The sequence below is a fragment of the Gymnoscopelus braueri genome, assembly GCF_963280865.1.
Source record: "Gymnoscopelus braueri genome assembly, chromosome: 13".
NCBI lineage: Eukaryota > Metazoa > Chordata > Actinopteri > Myctophiformes > Myctophidae > Gymnoscopelus > Gymnoscopelus braueri.
The window spans coordinates 8,431,309-8,448,732 of record NC_137615.1 but is presented as its reverse complement, the minus strand read 5'-3'; the positions used below and the strand labels follow the sequence as shown (position 1 = coordinate 8,448,732).

At 41.7% G+C, this 17,424-nt stretch overlaps 1 protein-coding gene across 1 annotated transcript; it reads left to right on the top strand.

Moving 5' to 3' along the window:
- Nucleotides 1-229: 229 nt before the first annotated feature.
- On the top strand, nt 230-14,510 carry LOC308098786 (small ubiquitin-related modifier 2). Its single transcript, XM_080447217.1, has 4 exons — nt 230-319; nt 3,187-3,318; nt 11,413-11,484; nt 12,242-14,510. The coding sequence occupies exons 1-4, from the start codon at nt 299-301 to the stop codon at nt 12,302-12,304; spliced, it is 288 nt and encodes a 95-aa protein (XP_080303343.1). The 5' UTR covers nt 230-298; the 3' UTR covers nt 12,305-14,510.
- The last annotated feature ends 2,914 nt before the right edge of the window (nt 14,511-17,424 follow it).

Genomic DNA, 17,424 nt, shown 5'->3' with positions numbered 1-17,424 from the left:
ACCTCTATATAAACGTAACAAAAGGAACGACAGTGAAAATGCGCGTGCACGCGTCGCTGTATGCTTCTTTAACGCGCAGTCACGCGACGCTCCCGCCCATTCGCCAGACCGCGCTTTCTCCCACGTGACCCCCTCTCGGCCAGTCGCGGACGAGCACGGTGGACGCGCACGGGTCGCGTGACCGCGCACGCTCACCCCGGTATTTATAGCGGGGACGTGTACGTGCGCGTTCACGCGTTCTTTGTGTGGCGGCGTAGAGAAGCGCAAAATAAAAAAGAGTAACAACAAAAACCCAACCATGGCTGATGAGAAACCCAAGGTGAGTTTTTAATTTCTTTATTTTATTACATCACTGGGGTCACAAAAGTTGATGTTTTAATATTTTATATCATGAAGTTGTGCGCAAAAAAAAACCCTAAACAAAAATAAACAACTAAACGTGCATACACACCGGAAGGCTTGTGCACGCGCATCCATGGCGGTAGATTGCAAACAAGCAGCAGTGAAGATGCTGCATGGTGTGTGTGTTTATGTGTTTGTGTGTGTTTAAGTGTGTGTGTGTGTGTGTGTGTGTGTGTGTGTTTATGTGTGTGTGTGTGTGTGTGTGTGTGCCTGCATTCAGAGAGAGGCACCACATTCCCAACCTTTTTTTCATTTCAAGGAACCCCAGTATATTTTTTTATTTTTATTTTATTATGAAATCTCTGTGACACACAATTTACACTGTAAAATGTTCAGTGTTTATTAAACTGTGAGAGTGTAGCCTACCATACAACACCATGCTGTCCATATGGTTCCATTTGTCACACACTGTGAGAGTTACAGACCCGTAATAAGCATCCATTCCATATGGACCCTTGGTGGTCCCTGGACTTGATGTTGAGAGACTGTGTGTGTGTGTGTTCGTGTGTGTTCGTGTGTGTGTGTGTGTGCGCGCGCGCGCATTCAGACAGAGATCCCACTTCCAGATGTGGTATAAAAACAACAGCACAGACACTTTATTTGAGCCTTTTGTCTCTGCGTGTTTATTTTTGAAACGCTTTCTACTAGTAAGATCAGATGTTCCTCGTTGTAGCCTTTCTCTTTAGAGAGATGATGAATGTGTATGACAGCATTATAGGTAAATAATTACCTATATATGTATATGAACTATATTTTAACATAATTCTTATTGAAGGATTGTCACAGCTTACAAAGTAGGATAAACCCGTGAAAAAAGAAACCTTCCCAGATTTCTAGAAAAACAAACACAAAATACACAAAATAAGGGTTCATTATGGAGTGTTGTTCAGGACCCGCAAATGATGTATTTTGCTGGGAGGGATTTTAAAAGAGTTTGAGCCCCTCAAGGACTCCTGGGACTCAGGAACTCGTGGGGGATCTCAGTCAGACCCCACTTTTGAGAACCATTGCATTACATCAGTGATTCTCAAGACCCAGGGGGTCCTTGAGGGGGTTCCAGACCAGGGGGTCCCCAAATGATTGATAACCTATTAAGTATGGCTATTTTGATCAGAGTTTCACTGTTATCTGTACACCTACAGTAGACAGATAGATAGATAGATAGATAGATAGATAGATGTTATGTCTATACCTACAGTTAGTACATACTACATAGACAGTAAAGTACTGTTGATAAGATCTGAGTTTTATAGGTCACAGAGTTGTATAGTTTGTAGAGTGGGCTTAGGGATCGATGTCTGTTCTTTGTTGTTATGTCTGTTTGTTCAAGTCTATTGTGTTTTCGACTGTATTGTGTTTTCTCATCCTTGGCGTGCTATTTCAGTGAGTGCATTGTGTTGTACTTCTATTTCCCTTTTTTAACATAACGTTCACATAAATCAATAAATCAATTGCCAAATCATGGGGAGAGGGGGGGGGGTTGGTCCGTGTGCCATCAAATACGCACTCACGTCTCACATACACACATACATACACACACACAAATGCAACCACACACTTGGGATTCCATGCACTTACTTTACCAAACGTATCTGTGCCGAAACAGGACTTAGTTGAAGGGCAAGTCTTTAACTCCACCCATCTGTGGCATCCTCCATTCACTCCCACAGAATTCCTCTTTTTAGTTTTCGGGTGTTTTAAATCCATCTAGAGGCAGGGAAGGATAACTCGATTTCATATACCTCAAATAACGAAAAATCACTATCAAAATAACGGTGATAGAAATATTCAAACCTGTATTAATCCCCATAGAAAACTTGTTTTCATCTATTCTGTTCATGTACACACGTAGGCCCTAAACACAGACATGCAAACACAACACCTATAGACATGCAAACTGAAATGATGGGCTGCACCGCGTGGCGTGACCCCAGGAGCAGTTTGAGGGGTTTTGTGTGCCTTGCGCATGGGCACCTCGGCAGTGCCCAGGAGGTGAAATATAGTGCCTCTGAATCCTGCTACCAGTGACGGTTCATTCTATACTCCTTACTGTGGTCCGTGCTGGACGTGTGACCTGAGTCCATATGAACTGAATTAGTGCCTGTAATAATGTATCAACGATCATACATTATTATAGCGATTATTATTGGCTGACCAGCTCACAACGTGTCACGTTGCAACGTGTTGTGAGCTTGTAGATCGGCTATTTTTTGCCTCACAAAGCCATCGTACAGCTAAGTAAAACGGGGCTTAACCCATTAAGACCGGGGAACACATCTGTGTCATTTAGATTTCTTTAACTATTAAAAAAATAGTGCCGCGCCATGAGCTTGTCGATCTGCAATTTTTTGAAAAATCGTGAAAATGTGTGAAATGTTTTTAATATATGGATTTTAACTCAAATCTTTGCTTCTGGGGATTCTAAGAATGTCTTTTTCATGTCAAGGACCACCCAAAATGATATGTATCCCATCTCAAAATATTTTGTTCCAGGGACCCCCCAGAAGCAAAGATTTGAGAATCTATATTCAAAGATTTGCACAGATTTTCCACGATTTTCCCAAAAATTGCAGATCTACGAGCTCGGTGCCTCGCTATGAGCTTGTAGATCTGCTATTTTTTAATAGCCAAAGAAATCTTAAAATGACACACATGTGTTCCCGGTCTTAATGGCTTAACAAAGGGCTTGTTTGCGTGATTCTTCTACATCTACAGTATGTGTAGAACTGACTCATTTCCTACAGTTATGTTTGACGTGTTTCCCTCTCCTTCTCCGTCTGGTAGGAAGGAGTGAAGACGGAGAACAATGACCACATCAACCTGAAGGTAGCGGGGCAGGACGGCTCCGTAGTGCAGTTCAAGATAAAACGACACACACCGCTCAACAAGCTGATGAAGGCCTACTGCGAGAGACAGGTACTGCAGGGGGGGGGGAAGACTTTTTACTACTGTTTGACCTACCGTTACCATACATCAGGGTTTCTCTAAAGTGGGTGCTGTGGCACCCTAGGGTGCCGTGACGCAAGTCAAGGGGTTACTGTATCTTAGGGGGAAATATTTACATATTTACATACCGTAATATGAAATAAATGTGAGGTGCTACAAAGTGACACTGTAATTCAGGGGTGCCGAGGATGAAACAAGGTTTACAAGGGTTCCCTGAGACAAACATGTTTGAGAACCACTGTCATGCATCAGTGTTTCTCAAAAAGAATATGACAAGGACCCCCAAAAAAGTAAAACCCCCATCTGAAAAGATTGTGTGCCAGGGACCCCAAAAGAGAAGATTATTCAAAATATGTTACAAATTATTCCACATTCTATTCTTCTATTCAACATTTGCTATATTTTTCCAATATTTTTCAAAAATAGCAGATGTACAAGCTCGCAGCACGGCACGAAGTGAGCTGTGAGCTTTAATGGATAAAGTGGTTAAAATGATTGTGATGCGACATTAACTACTTTTGCTGGGGACCCCCTGGAACCCCCAAGGACCCCTGGGACCCACTTTGAGAACCACTGCGTATACATTATTAACCATTTCACCCTGTACACCTAAGCTGGGCTCACACTAACTACAGGAATTTTACAATCTTAAAACGTTTTGAAAGCTGGTTGCATCACACACTACGGGATAATCTTATAAGATTCTCTTATAAGATTATCTTAAGATGTCCACTCACTCTGTGTCTCAGAGGCGGCGCTGTGGACAGTTCAGAAACCATACCAGTGACCATGAGAATTTATTGTCCGCTTTATTGTCACACCACAGGTTTACAGAAGTAAAAAAGTGGGTGAAATTAGTTTTCGTGCATACAGTAGTTCCCATCGTATCATTATTTCCATAGAAAAAAAGAAAGGGAAGGGAATAAAAAGACAAAAGTCAGTGCGTTATACATGGGATTAAGGTGCAAAATGTCAGTGCGTGTCGACCACATAATCCACTTAAAGTAGACTGACACTTACGGTTTAACACCGGGATTCCCGGGATTCGGGAATCCCGTGAATCCCAGAGATATTTACCGTCCCGGTAATTGAAACCGGTTCCCGGGATCCCAAAGGTTGTTTTTTCTTGTTAGAAATTGCTAGTAATTAGTAGAAAGGCCTATCTACAGCGCGGAGGAATTACTATTATAATTAGCCAAGTTACTTGCCGCGTTGCCGACCTGGGCAGGGTCCCATCGTCCCGTTTTGAACCAATATGGGACGCACTGAATTTAACAGTAATAGACAGTATAGATAGTTAGTTATCGTGCTGGATCAAGATCACGACACACAATCTCTTCTTTGGCGCTCAGCTTTTTATTGTCGTGAGACGGTTGGTTCTGTTACCTCTACAGTATGTGTCCTATACCCGAAGCCTCCATTTATCTAAGCAAAGAATAGAGTTAAAAATGTTCGCTTTAAACAATATATATTCAAAGATTTGCACACATTCTCAGGATTTTTCAAAAATAGCAGATCTACAAGCTCATAGAGCGGCACTCGGTGCCGCGCTATGAGCTTGTATATCTGCTATTTTTGAATAGCCAAAGTGTAAAATAATGCTGTTTAGCTAAAATTAAAAAAATTACACAGATGCGTCCCAGGTCTTAATGGGTTAAAAAGGTCTAAAAAGTCCATAAATTGTCACTTCACTGTCATCAGGGGGCCCCCAAAAAAAAGAAAATTATGTGGGAACCCACAGGTTGAGAACCACTGCTCTAGAGGGTGCATTGAGCTGCTGATCCTCTATTGACGTCAATGTCAGCTGTGCCTCCACGATCGATCAATTTCATCGATTGATTGATTGATTGATTACACTTTATTATTCAGGGTGTGGCAGCAGAACACGTTTAAAAAATAAACAGCAGTGCACGGTAGATATACGAGAGGTAAGGGGGGTGAGAGAGAGGCGGGGGGGGGGGGGGGGGGGGGGGTGTAAGGGGGAGGAAGAAGGGTAGGGGAGAGACAAGACAGTCCAGAGAAACCATTCCATTGATTCCCAAGATTTTTTTATTTCATGGACCCCCAGTTTGATATGCATTATGGCCACAGACCCCCATTTCATGCCATTTCAGTTTTTCATCTCTGGGACCTCACTCTACAGTGTAAAATCGTTATTTACTAACACTACAGACCCGTAAGGGTCCATTTGTTGGAACATGGACCGCATGTTGAGAACCAGTGGAACAATTTTTATCTGCTTGTTTACTGATTTACTGGCTAATTTTGGCTGATTTCCCAGAGTAGCCTTGACATTTGAACAGGGTGGTGATGTCATAGATAGAAGTATGTATTGTAGGATGCTGACGTTGTATTATCATAGCAGTTGGTTCCTCCATCATCATCTAAATGTGCTAACATAAAAACGATAGAAAATAATAGTTAAAGGACGACTTCACCCATTTTCAACCTATCTTTATATAATTGGTCCTCACTAATGCTCATAATTTATAATATGGTACCATTTTTGTCTATGCGGCAATTCACTCTGTGTCTCAGAGGAGGACTGTGGACAGTTCAGAAACCCGCCTACCAGTGACATCATCGATGGGGAATCCAAGCTAATAGAAACTGGAGGCTTTCTATTCCTGGAAAGTTAGCATGATATAACGGAAGCCATTGTGTTCATAAAAATCGAAATAAAACATCCGAAATCTAGTTTGGGAAAAAAAAATCTGCCTAGTGATGTGATGTCACTGGTAGGCGGGTTTCTGAAGCGTCCACAGCCCTCCTATGCCAGGTTGCCAGATCTGCTTATTATAATTTCCCCGCAAGGTTTTATTTGAAAATAGCCGATCTACAAGCTCACGATGCGACGTGTTGTTGTGAGCTTGTAGATCTGCTATTTTCAAATAGCTGATGTATATGTTAATGTGCTCATGTGGCCCATAGTCACTTCTTTTGGGCTGGCTTTCCTAGACCTGGTTGCTTGTTTCTCTCACAGAATCTGGCAACACTGCTCCTATGAGACACAGACTGAGTATAAAAAATGGTACCATTACTTTATTATGAATATTCCTCCAAAAGCCGTCCTTTAATAAAGGCAATATTGCACTGCGTTCAAGTAGACTATCATCAAATGGCAACCTGGAACGTGCTGAAACATGTGAAAACTATAGACTCAAAGTCAAGAGAGAAGATAAGATGCTCCTGTTTGACAATAACAACAACAGTCACCTCAACGACGACTACAGTGCATGCCTCTGTGAGCCGTTCAGCCAGAGTTGATGTTTCATTAGGTCTATTTTTAAACCGCAGTGTTGGGTCACAAGACCTGCTCTCTGCCTTCCTCCGAAACACTTAAATAACCCTGACAACCAGCTGCAGGCTGTGAACTTCCAACCAAGTTCAACAGCACGGCTACACTACTCTGTACCGCTGAAGCCATAACGCTGCAATTCACTACTTTGTGTAGTTTATTTTTGGTTTTTAACCCATTAAGACCTGGGACGCATCCGTGTCATTTTTTGATTTGAGCTAAAAAAAAGCAGTATTTTACACTTTGGCTATTTAAAAAATAGCAGATATACAAGCTCGTAGCGCGGCACCGAGTGCCGCGCTACGAGCTTGTAGATCTGCTATTTTTTTTTAAATCGAGAAAGTTTGTGCAAATCTTTTGAATATATATTTTTTTAAAGCGAACATTTGTAACTCAAATCTGTGCTTCTGGGGGGGAACCTGCTGGAACCAAATATTTTGAGATGGGGGGTCCGCGGCCAAATACATATACATTTTGGGTTCTTTGACATGAAAAAGTTTGAGAACCACTGTCATAGCAACATATATATATTTTTTTAACTGTTAGGATTTAGAAGACATTTTGTAGAATCGGAACCTCAGGCCTTGATGGGTTAAAAAAAGAATCAACTCTGCATTGGCAGGACCACAGAGTCACTTGTCATCTTGCTTTGGGGTCAAATCACACCTCACCACCCCCCCCCCCCCCCCACCACACCACTATCTCCATCTCCTGACATGTATCTGTCGTTTCACTTTTCCCTCACTCTCAAAAGCGTGTCCTGTATACATGTTCTTCCCTGGGGGGGGGTTTGAGATGTAATACTGTTAGCGGTCAATGTGACTCATTGTGAGGGCAAGACTAGATTCTAACTGTGAAACAGTGGACGTGTACAGTAACTGTAGAAGCCGTAATATGTCGATGCTACGGCGCTGGCTCGGGGTTAGGAGTGGCCGGTTAGAGCGGCCGGATGGCAACCGCGAGGTTCCCGGTTCGATCCCGGGCTTTATTATCAGATTGCTATTTCTATGCATTTGATGCGTTATTGATGTATTATGATGAATTATCTTGTGTCCTTGCTTACTGTAAGTCGCTCTGGATTAAGAGCGTCTGCTAAATGCCTAAACTGTAAACCGCCCAGAGTTAGTGTCGAAGTGTCCTTGAGCAAGACGCTGAACCCCTAATTGCTCCCGATGAGCAGGTTGGTTGGCCTTGCATGGTTTCCTCCGCCATCGGTGTATGAATGTGTGTGTGTGAATGGTAGCCTGACACTCAGCCTGAATTTTCATTTCGTTTCACTCCATTATTCAGTCTGAAAGCCCTCTCAATGCAGCCGATTTCTGAGATGGGGGCGTGGCCAAAGTTTTTTTTTTCCAAAGACTCTTTGGCGATTGGTTCATACTGGATTATCCCGATCCCGATTCGTCGTACAGATTTTCAACCGAGAAACACCCGCCTTCGACAGCGTCACCAGACCCTGAATGCGTGGCAAACGATTCAGGGGGTGGAGCCAGGCTATGTGAATGGGTGAATGTGCTATCTGTGTAAAGCGCTTTGGATAAAAGTGCTATATAAATGCACCATTTACCATTTATTTTACAGTCCCAGGAAGAAGGGGGAATCATCATGCACCCCCCCCCGGAAATATTAGTCTAATCAGTGTTTCTAGAATGTAAGATCTAATATCTGATTAATTACCCATCATCATCGTGTTCAAATAACTCTTGAGACTTGATGAGGAGCAGGGTTGCAACGTTGCTTTGCTCCTGACACTGCATAACCTATTCCTGTGAGCACTGTTTAGTGTTTAGGTTTTTGCCATAATCTGAGTCCTTAGTCACATAAAGGAGAGTGCAGAGAGAACTACGTAGTGTCTCAAAGAAACTAAGATACCAGGTAAACAATGAACGGATGTAATGTCTGTCAAAACAGACATGACCATCAATCTCTCTAGTTTTTAGCCAATGGGTTGTTAGGTAGAGATTTCCAGAGTTTTACCACTTTACTGAAGAGACAGCGTGACCAAATAAGGCTCTGTGCACTGGGACAAGACAATCACCACTGGTGTTAGCTGGCTGTACTTGCTCTATAAGAGCTCTGACGTCAATGGAGTAATTAGATGGACTATGGAAAGAAGGGAAGAGAAAGCCTTTTGAAAGGAAACTGCTGGCATGGCGATTTTATTTGAAAGTCAAATGCTGGTTGAAGTCACGTCAGGGAAGGAACGTGTCGTCTTCATGTGTCTGTCTGTCTGTCCCTCACATGCCAGCAGGACAAAACTCTCACTATTGTCATGGTTGGCATTTAGAGGACAGTGCATGAAACACTACTTTGGTGCAAGATGCAGTGTTATTATACTCTCTTTATTGTTTAAAACAATAAAGAGAGTATAATAACACTGCATATGGAAAACAGTTTTCCATAACGTAAGTTGACACGTTTTTAAATAGCACATGTTTTTGTCTTTCTAGTGTACCATCCATTAGCATTTTTCACATGAATGCCGTATTGCGTCATGATAACTCTTATCTTTGCATATATTTGTTTCTGAAGAGATGAGACAACCCTGCACACTGCGTATAGCGTAATAGCACATGTAATGCTGCGACACATCGTGTGGGTTTGTAAATCGGCTATTTTCAGTGCGCACAACTACGTATAAATCAGACTTAGTGTTTCCTAAGAGACAAGTCTAACATTACAGTAACCTGGTGAGGAAGAAATGATATGGCTGCTTATATCTAACCTTTATATTTCACCATCACTGATAATGCTTCTACAATACATTATGATATTTGGCAGCTTGTAAGGGCCTAGATGTCTCCACTAGGCCTTTATAGCTGTTGTTTTGGTACAGCCTATCTTGTTATGGTTCAGTTTGTCCTTGAAGCAGCTACAGTATAACTGTGATCTCTGCCCTGTGCTCTTGACAGGACTACCGTACCACTGACAGGAGTGTTATTGTACTTCTCCCCATGATATCATGTGCATAAAGCATACATCATCACCACCTAGGATACCGTCTTGACTCCTATGTGCCTCATCGACTGCTGATTGATCCAGAATTCCACGACACTGGCCAGCCATACTGCCTTGAGTTGCCTAAAAAGTTATATTTCACCTACAGGATAAACTGCGTCCCAACAACGATGTCGGTGTGAGAGATTCACAGACAAAAACATGCATGTCAACTAATCAACTAATACATTGCACTGTTGTCTCTACAAGGAAACAGAAGTGAAAGTCATTAAGAGAATGTGGAACTTACAGTAGGCTACTGTTGTTGATCTATGCATGTAAAAAATAAAAAAAGAATTACGTCAGCAAATCTCTTACTTGCGCCACCAACATTGTTCTTACGCAGCAGTTTTGTTCACAGAAACAAATGTCATTCGTTACACTTTCATTCTCACTTGAAAAATAAATCGCCTCTGTCGGGTGGAAACTGTTACTTTTCAGGATTCAAATTCAAAAGCATCAAAAGTAGCAGATCTACAAGCTCGAAATGCGTCGCTTTGCGCCGCTTCGTGAGTAAAAGTACAAAAAGAAATTGGCATCAAAATGTACTTGTACTTGTAAAAGTACTAAAAGTAACAGTACTCTTTATGCAGACTGTCCTCATTTCACAAATTTCCAAATGTAGAAAAAGGCTTTGAAAATAGCTGATCTACAAGTTCACAACGGGTCGCTTTAATGGAGTAAAAGTACGATATTTGCCCCTGAGTTGTAGTGGAGTAGAATTAAGAGTATAGAAAACTGAAAATACTCCAGTAAAGTAAAAAATACCTCAAAATTGTACTTAGTTACTTTTACATCACTACACTTCAACTGACCGGGGTCCCCCAGGGCTCTATACTAGGCCACCCTCCTTTTTTCCCCTCTACACTAAATCGCTGCAGAAAAAAATAGACAATATTATTATGAGCTTGTAGATCGTCTAATTTGGCCAAATGTTGGCCTGGGAATAGGGAGGCTACATTTCATGTGGTCAACACGGCCGTGACACCGTGAAAGTAGGTCAAACTTTGCCGAGACGTGACTTCCTCCCCCTTTATGATGCTGTTGTTGTTCACTTTATCAGATGTTTGCTTTATTTGAAACGTCAACATGGATGTGAAATGCCAGGATATGCACACACACACACACACACACACACACACACACACACACACACACACACACACACACACACACACACTCACTCACTCACTCACTCACTCACTCACTCACTCACTCACTCACCTTCGCTTTCTTTAAAGGGGTATTTCACTCTTCTTTTTTTTTTTAATCTTGTGACATCTAAACATTGAATCAAGCAACTTAAAGCCTGAGTAGACGTTAAAATGACCCCGGAAGAGTTTTTAAGTGAAATACTCCTTTAAGCCAGTGCTTCTCAACGTTGGGCCTGGGGACCAACAGGGGTCCAAATGGATACTTTACGGGTCTGTAACTCTTTAGAGTGTACAGGTGTACATTACACACACCTAACACTGAGGATTTTACAGTGTACACTGGGGGTCCCAGAGATTAAAACAACTGTATCAAATGGGGGTCCATGACCTAATGCCTATCAGACTGGGGGGGTCCTTGAAATGAAAAAGGTTTGAGAGACGGTGCTTTAAGCTGTAGTATGGGCTGTTGAAAGGAGTTGTGAATGTTGCTGGGTTACTGCTGTCAACCTGTTATGAACTACTTGGCAGCGGACGGGGAAATGGCAGTGTTTACAGAATAGGCTCCAAGTATAACAATTCCTTACAACGTTTGCATGTGCTTGACTGTGTCCCCAGGGCCTGGCGATGAGGCAAATCAGGTTCAGGTTTGACGGACAGCCAATAAATGAGACAGACACACCGGCACAGGTACGGAAAATCACTTCCCTCTTCAGACTTCCCTCTTCAGACTCTTCCACCTCTCACCCCCTAGCACTCAACTCTTCAGACTCCACCTCAACTCCTAGCACTCACCTCTTCAGACTCCACCTCTCACACCCTAGCACTCAGCTCTTCTGACTCCACCCCCCCCCCCCACTACTACTTCACATGTAATGTTATATGTTACTTAGATTTTTGTTTTGTTTTTTCTTGACCACAAATGTACAGAATGTTATTTAGATAACTTGTTGTTTAGACAGAGTCTAGGTTCATTGTTTACCTGGTGTCCTATAGTTTCATAAAGTACTGAAAGTTCTTTAGAAAGCATGTTGTTTAGACAGATACTAGGTTTGATGTTTGCCTGGTATCCTAGTTTCTTTGAAACACAACACTGTTCTCTCTGCACTCTCTACTGATGTGACCAGGTACCTTGTTGTTTGTTGACTAGAGTTCATGTCATTTACTCTGATCTTCCGCTTGTAAGTCATTCTGTATTAGAGTCTGCTAAATTGCCAAGTTTCCTTTTTTTGTTGTTGTAAAAAGACCCTTGAGTGTGTGTGTAATGTGAAACACAAAACGTGTCTTAATAAAAGTAGACGTGTCCTCTCTGGTCACTCTGTGAAGCAGACTATCAACATTGCAATGCGATGGGGAGATAGCGCAGAAATGTCAGTTTACACTTAGGTCTTATCACACATGACATATGGTGTGTGTTTACACTTTGCTCTTTGTTTTCTCCCGACAGTTGGAAATGGAGGATGAAGATACGATTGACGTATTCCAGCAACAAACGGGAGGCCTGTATTAAAGTGTCCATGTCCCGTCCCCCCCATGTCCCCCCCCCCCCCTCCCACCTCACCTCCGGACCCCACCCGAGACCACCATCACATCCAGAGAGCTTCTCTGCTCACTTGCTCCACTGTCTCAACCGAACGCCATGCAAGAAGATCTAAACTCTTAACGTCTGATTCAGGGCACGGTCACACATTAGCCTAATTTATGCTCCGACCTACAAGCTCTCGTAGTTTGTAGTTCGGCACCGGTGTGCGACAAAGTATAAAGCGGGGTATGCGCGTCAGAAGCGTCAGCTTCCCGTTCACTTCCATTCTGTGGGAGCAAAAGGGGCGGAGCAAATGGGACGGAGCTTCCCCGCTGTGGTGCGTTTAAACGGCATCGAAGCGTGTGGCTTTCTACGCGTCTGAAGCGCGTGGTGTGCAACATTTGTGGACTTTAACCGGGCATCAGCCAAAAAGTTGCAGCATTTTCGCAGCCATTTTGCCTGTAGTTTTTGCTCAGTGAGCCAACCATTCCAACACACAGTAAGTCAAATAAACTACACACCAGGAAACTGGGACTGCACACACAACCCGCTAGACAACGTGGGGGAAATTGACGCTTCACACCTCGCCTCGCAGATCTTCTGACGCACACGTGTGACCGCGCCCCTTATACTTTGTTTGCGTACCGTCTCTCGCACGGGACAATAGCCGATCTACAAGATTGACAAAGTTTGTTAGATCGGTTGTTTTCTCCGCGCGCGACACCCGGCACGGAACCGAGTGTTAAATCAAACCCTTTACAGTAACACATAACTGCTGTTGTATAGTGTCTCTCCACTCATGCCTTTTGTTAACCTCTTGTATTTGTACATACATAAAAGCCACATCAGGATTACACTCTTCTGTGTTCAAAGTGTTGTCCGCTCATCATGCCATGTCTGTGGGACCTGAGCCCAGTTTGAAATGCTTTTTGTTCTGGGGGATGTGGGGCCTAGTCGCAAGCTGAACATTAAAGGGATAGTTCACCCCCAAAATGCCTTTCTTTCCATCGATTAGTCACCCCATGGAAACTTGGATTCATGGATATATATATTTATTTTTTCTCGCATTCTTAAGCCAATAATTTGATGACCAGCGAGTTCCGGTAGGAGATACAAAGGAGACTCTTTGTGTCTCCTACCAGAACCGCTGCCGGTCATCAAATTATTGGCTTAGGAATGCGACAAAAACTAAAAAATATCCACGAATTCAAGTCTCCATGGGGTGACTAATCGATTTTTTTTGGTGAACTATCCTTTTAACCACTTCAACCCTCCAGTGTCAGTGAAACGTGCCTGAGTTGCAACTTTTCAGTCTGCCAAAAATAGCCGATCGACAAGCTCACAACTGTCGATCGGCTATTTTTGTCAAAATGTTAGGACCCCCAGAATAAAGATGCTGGGGTTCAAGTGGTTAACCCTTTAAGACCTGGAACGCATCTGTGTCACTTCTTGATTTGAGCTAAAAAAGCATTATTTTACACTTTGGCTTTTCAAAAATAGCAGATATACAAGCTCATAGCGCCGATACGAGCTTGTAGATCTGCTATTTTTGAAAAATCGTGAAAATGTGTGCAAATCTTTCGATATACATTGTTTTAAAGCGAACATTTTAACTTAAATCTTTGCTACTGGGGGGGTCCCTGGAACAAAATATTTTGAGATGGGGGTCCATGACCAAATACATATAATTCTGGGGGTCCTTGACATGAAAAAGTTTGACAACCACTGATATAGAAACATACGTTTTTCAGAAAACCGTTTAGAAGACATTTAGAAGACATTTTGCGGAATCGGAACCTCAGGCCTCAAGTGGTTAATCACGGTGGACGCTGATGTTGTTGTGGGTGAACTGTTTGGTTGTCGACTTGGCCCGGTCGGTTGTCTAGAAGTCAGGCTCTAGAGATCTAATGTTTTGGGACAGGATATAACTCAGAGATTCACTTTAATTTTACAGTTTTGGGAAAGTGGCCGAGTTCATATCCGCTTCAGTTTCTGTGACATGCAGAAAATAAAGTAATTGCATTGTTTTTTTTGTTTTTTTGTATCTGTTTTTTATATGGTAGTTGTTGTGTAGAGAATGAAGTGTCTTTACTAATAGTTTAAACTAGACCAAGCTTTAAAATATTGAGTTTGAATAATCATCTGTATTCTCTGATAAAGATGCCTGTTAAAATAAAGTTATTCTCTCTTTTTATCCAAACTCCGATTATTGTGTCTCGATCTCCGGTGGGAATGGGATTGTGTAATGGCAGTGGTGGGAAGTAAACAAGTACATTTACTCAAGTACTGTACTTAAGTACAATTTCAAGGTACTTTTACTTGAGTAGTTCCATTTTTTTATACTTCTACTCCACTACATCTCAGACTCAAATGTTGTACTTTTCACTCCACCACAAGTTTTTTACTGCTTTAGTTAATGGCTACTTTGCAGATTTAGATTCATAATAATGAATCCAAATAATCCAAAATCGTCAAAGATTCTTTTTTAAATAGTCCAAGTATAAAATAGTGCTTAAGCGGTTAATGATCAATAATCATAGTCCAATAACAGGATATATAATTCTGAAATGACCCTCCTGCATAATGAGTACTTGTGCTACCTTAAGTATATTTCTATGCTAACAGACCAATAATTTGTTTACCAACATTGAGACTCTACGCGATCAATTCCCAACATATTGTTTCGGGGTTTGCTGGTTTCAGTTCATTCAACCTCCTCTTGTGTGTTCGCTAGTGAGGCGCGTCCTAGCGAGACATGACAGAATGGGTTTCATTTGGTGCCGGCCTGCGCGCGCATACTGGTTCTTATCAGTGTGACGTCGTCTGTTAAGGGGTCTATACTTTTGTACTTTGACTTCAGATTGTGAATGCAGGACTTTTATTTGTAACAGAGTATCTTTACACTGTGGTATTGCTACTTTTATTTAAGTCCAAAATCGGAGTACTTCTTACACCACTGTGTGATGGATGGTTAATGCAACCAAATCAATGTGTAGTCTGCATTAAAGCCCTGTTTCCCAAACAGTGGCTCATGTTTGGGTCGCAGACCAATTTTTATGGGTTGTGAGTAAAAAAAACCTAATTTGTTTTCTCCGTCCCGGGCAGACGTCTAATTACTCTTTTTGGGTCTTGAGCTAAAAGGTTTGGGAACCACTGCGTTAAAGTGTCAAAAGACAACATCATTACTTGTGTCCTCTGCAGCCATTTGCCCATCCTAACTACTAGGAGCAGTGAGCAGCCATTAACACAGCGCTCAGGGAGCAGTTAAAGGGGCTTAATTATCTTGCTCAGGGACCCTTTGGACACAGACCGGTGACGGGGGTGAAAACCAGGGACCTTCTGTTTCCCAGATGGCCTCTCTACCCATTCAGATATATGGCCGCCCCAAGTAGACAATGGACAATATACCATGGTTAATAAGTGACACAAAATCTTTAGATAAATCAATAAATAGATCTTTATTGATCCCCATATGAAGACATTCAGGTGTCTTGCAGCAACAGCAGTAAGCATGAAATTCAGGATAATTACAGACTAGATCTACTAGCCTGAGGCTAGACATCTGTCTCTGACTGAGATAACAATGTATATTCTTTATTTTTATATATATATATATATATATATATATATATATATATATATATATATATATATATATATATATATATATATATATATATATATATAATTCGCGCGATTAATCGCTTATCTAGTCATCATGTAGAGGGATATTGTTTCAAGTCTTTTATACCCTTATTTACATGGGACTGTAAATACATGCTAGCTTTATGCAAAAATATGTTTATTTATTATTGGAAAACAATTAACAACCCAAAACAATGACTAATATTGTCCAGAAACAATCAAATGGTACTTCATTAGCATAAAAACAGGCTGCAGCAGATGGATATAATGATCTGCTAAATGTACTTATGAGTGGCCTACTGTAGTGACTGTAGTGTCCACTTTTATGCTTATAAAGGTTCACTAAAATATATAGGCCTATATTTTTTACATTAACACTAAATGATGGACCTCATACAGGATTCTGCAAAATAAAAAATAAAAACATTGAGCAGAGGATATTGTAGCCTCCCTGTTATTGTAGCCTTCTAATCTACTACTAGCATTTAGCTCCCTTTTGAAAGGACCTATGAAATTATGTGGTAAAAATTGAGTTCCTAATGAGTTGTGGGGTAACAACAGTAATTATACTGTAACATCTACAATGACCATGGAAATCCACAGCACATACCAGCAAAACATAAGTAGCATGCTCACAGACATGCTCACAGACATGTACAGTTAAACTGTGTCTCTGCAAGTGGTATCCAGAAACCCCCAGGAGCTTGTCCTTGAGGGGAGTTCCCCAGCAAAACGAATAACAGTTTAATTTGACTATTCAGATCACAGGTTTCTGTCTCTCTCCACTGTGCATTTCTGCTGATAGCAGGCTTAGACTTCTTACAGGGGCCAATTCTGAATTGTAGCCACCTATAAGTGCTCTTTTAGAGCGGTTTTTAAGGAGAGTAAGGATTCACATGTTTTTATGACTGTTGGTAGGGCATTCCAAATTTTGGTGGCAGAGCAGTAGAATGAATTTAACCCCTAGTTTGAGCCAAATCTGGGTTGAACGTGATTTGTGGAGCTCCTGGTGTTGTGTTTGTGGACGAATTTAACGTTTATTTTTTTTAATAGTTTGACGGGTACATGGGTGTCTTTGTGGTGTAGTGTATCTTATAGACCAGGCCCATTGCAGGTTGCTGTACTCTGTCCTCTACCCCAGTGGCTCTCAACTTTTAAGCCTACGACCCCCTAAAACCATCATATTTGAACTGGGGACCCCCACCCCGACAAGCACTTGTTTTGGAATTGTAGGAGTTGAGGTATTCCACAGATAAATATTTTGAAAATAGACGATCTACAAGCTCACAACGGCCTGTGTTGCGAGGCCTTGTGAGCTTGTAGATCGGCTATTTTCACAACTTTTTGCCTCTTTCTTATTTATTGACAATTTTGGCCAATGTTTCACCAGTTTTTATGGTATAGTTTGTTGATCACTTTTGATGCAGTAATGGTCATTATATTCTTTTCTTTGTTTTTGAGGT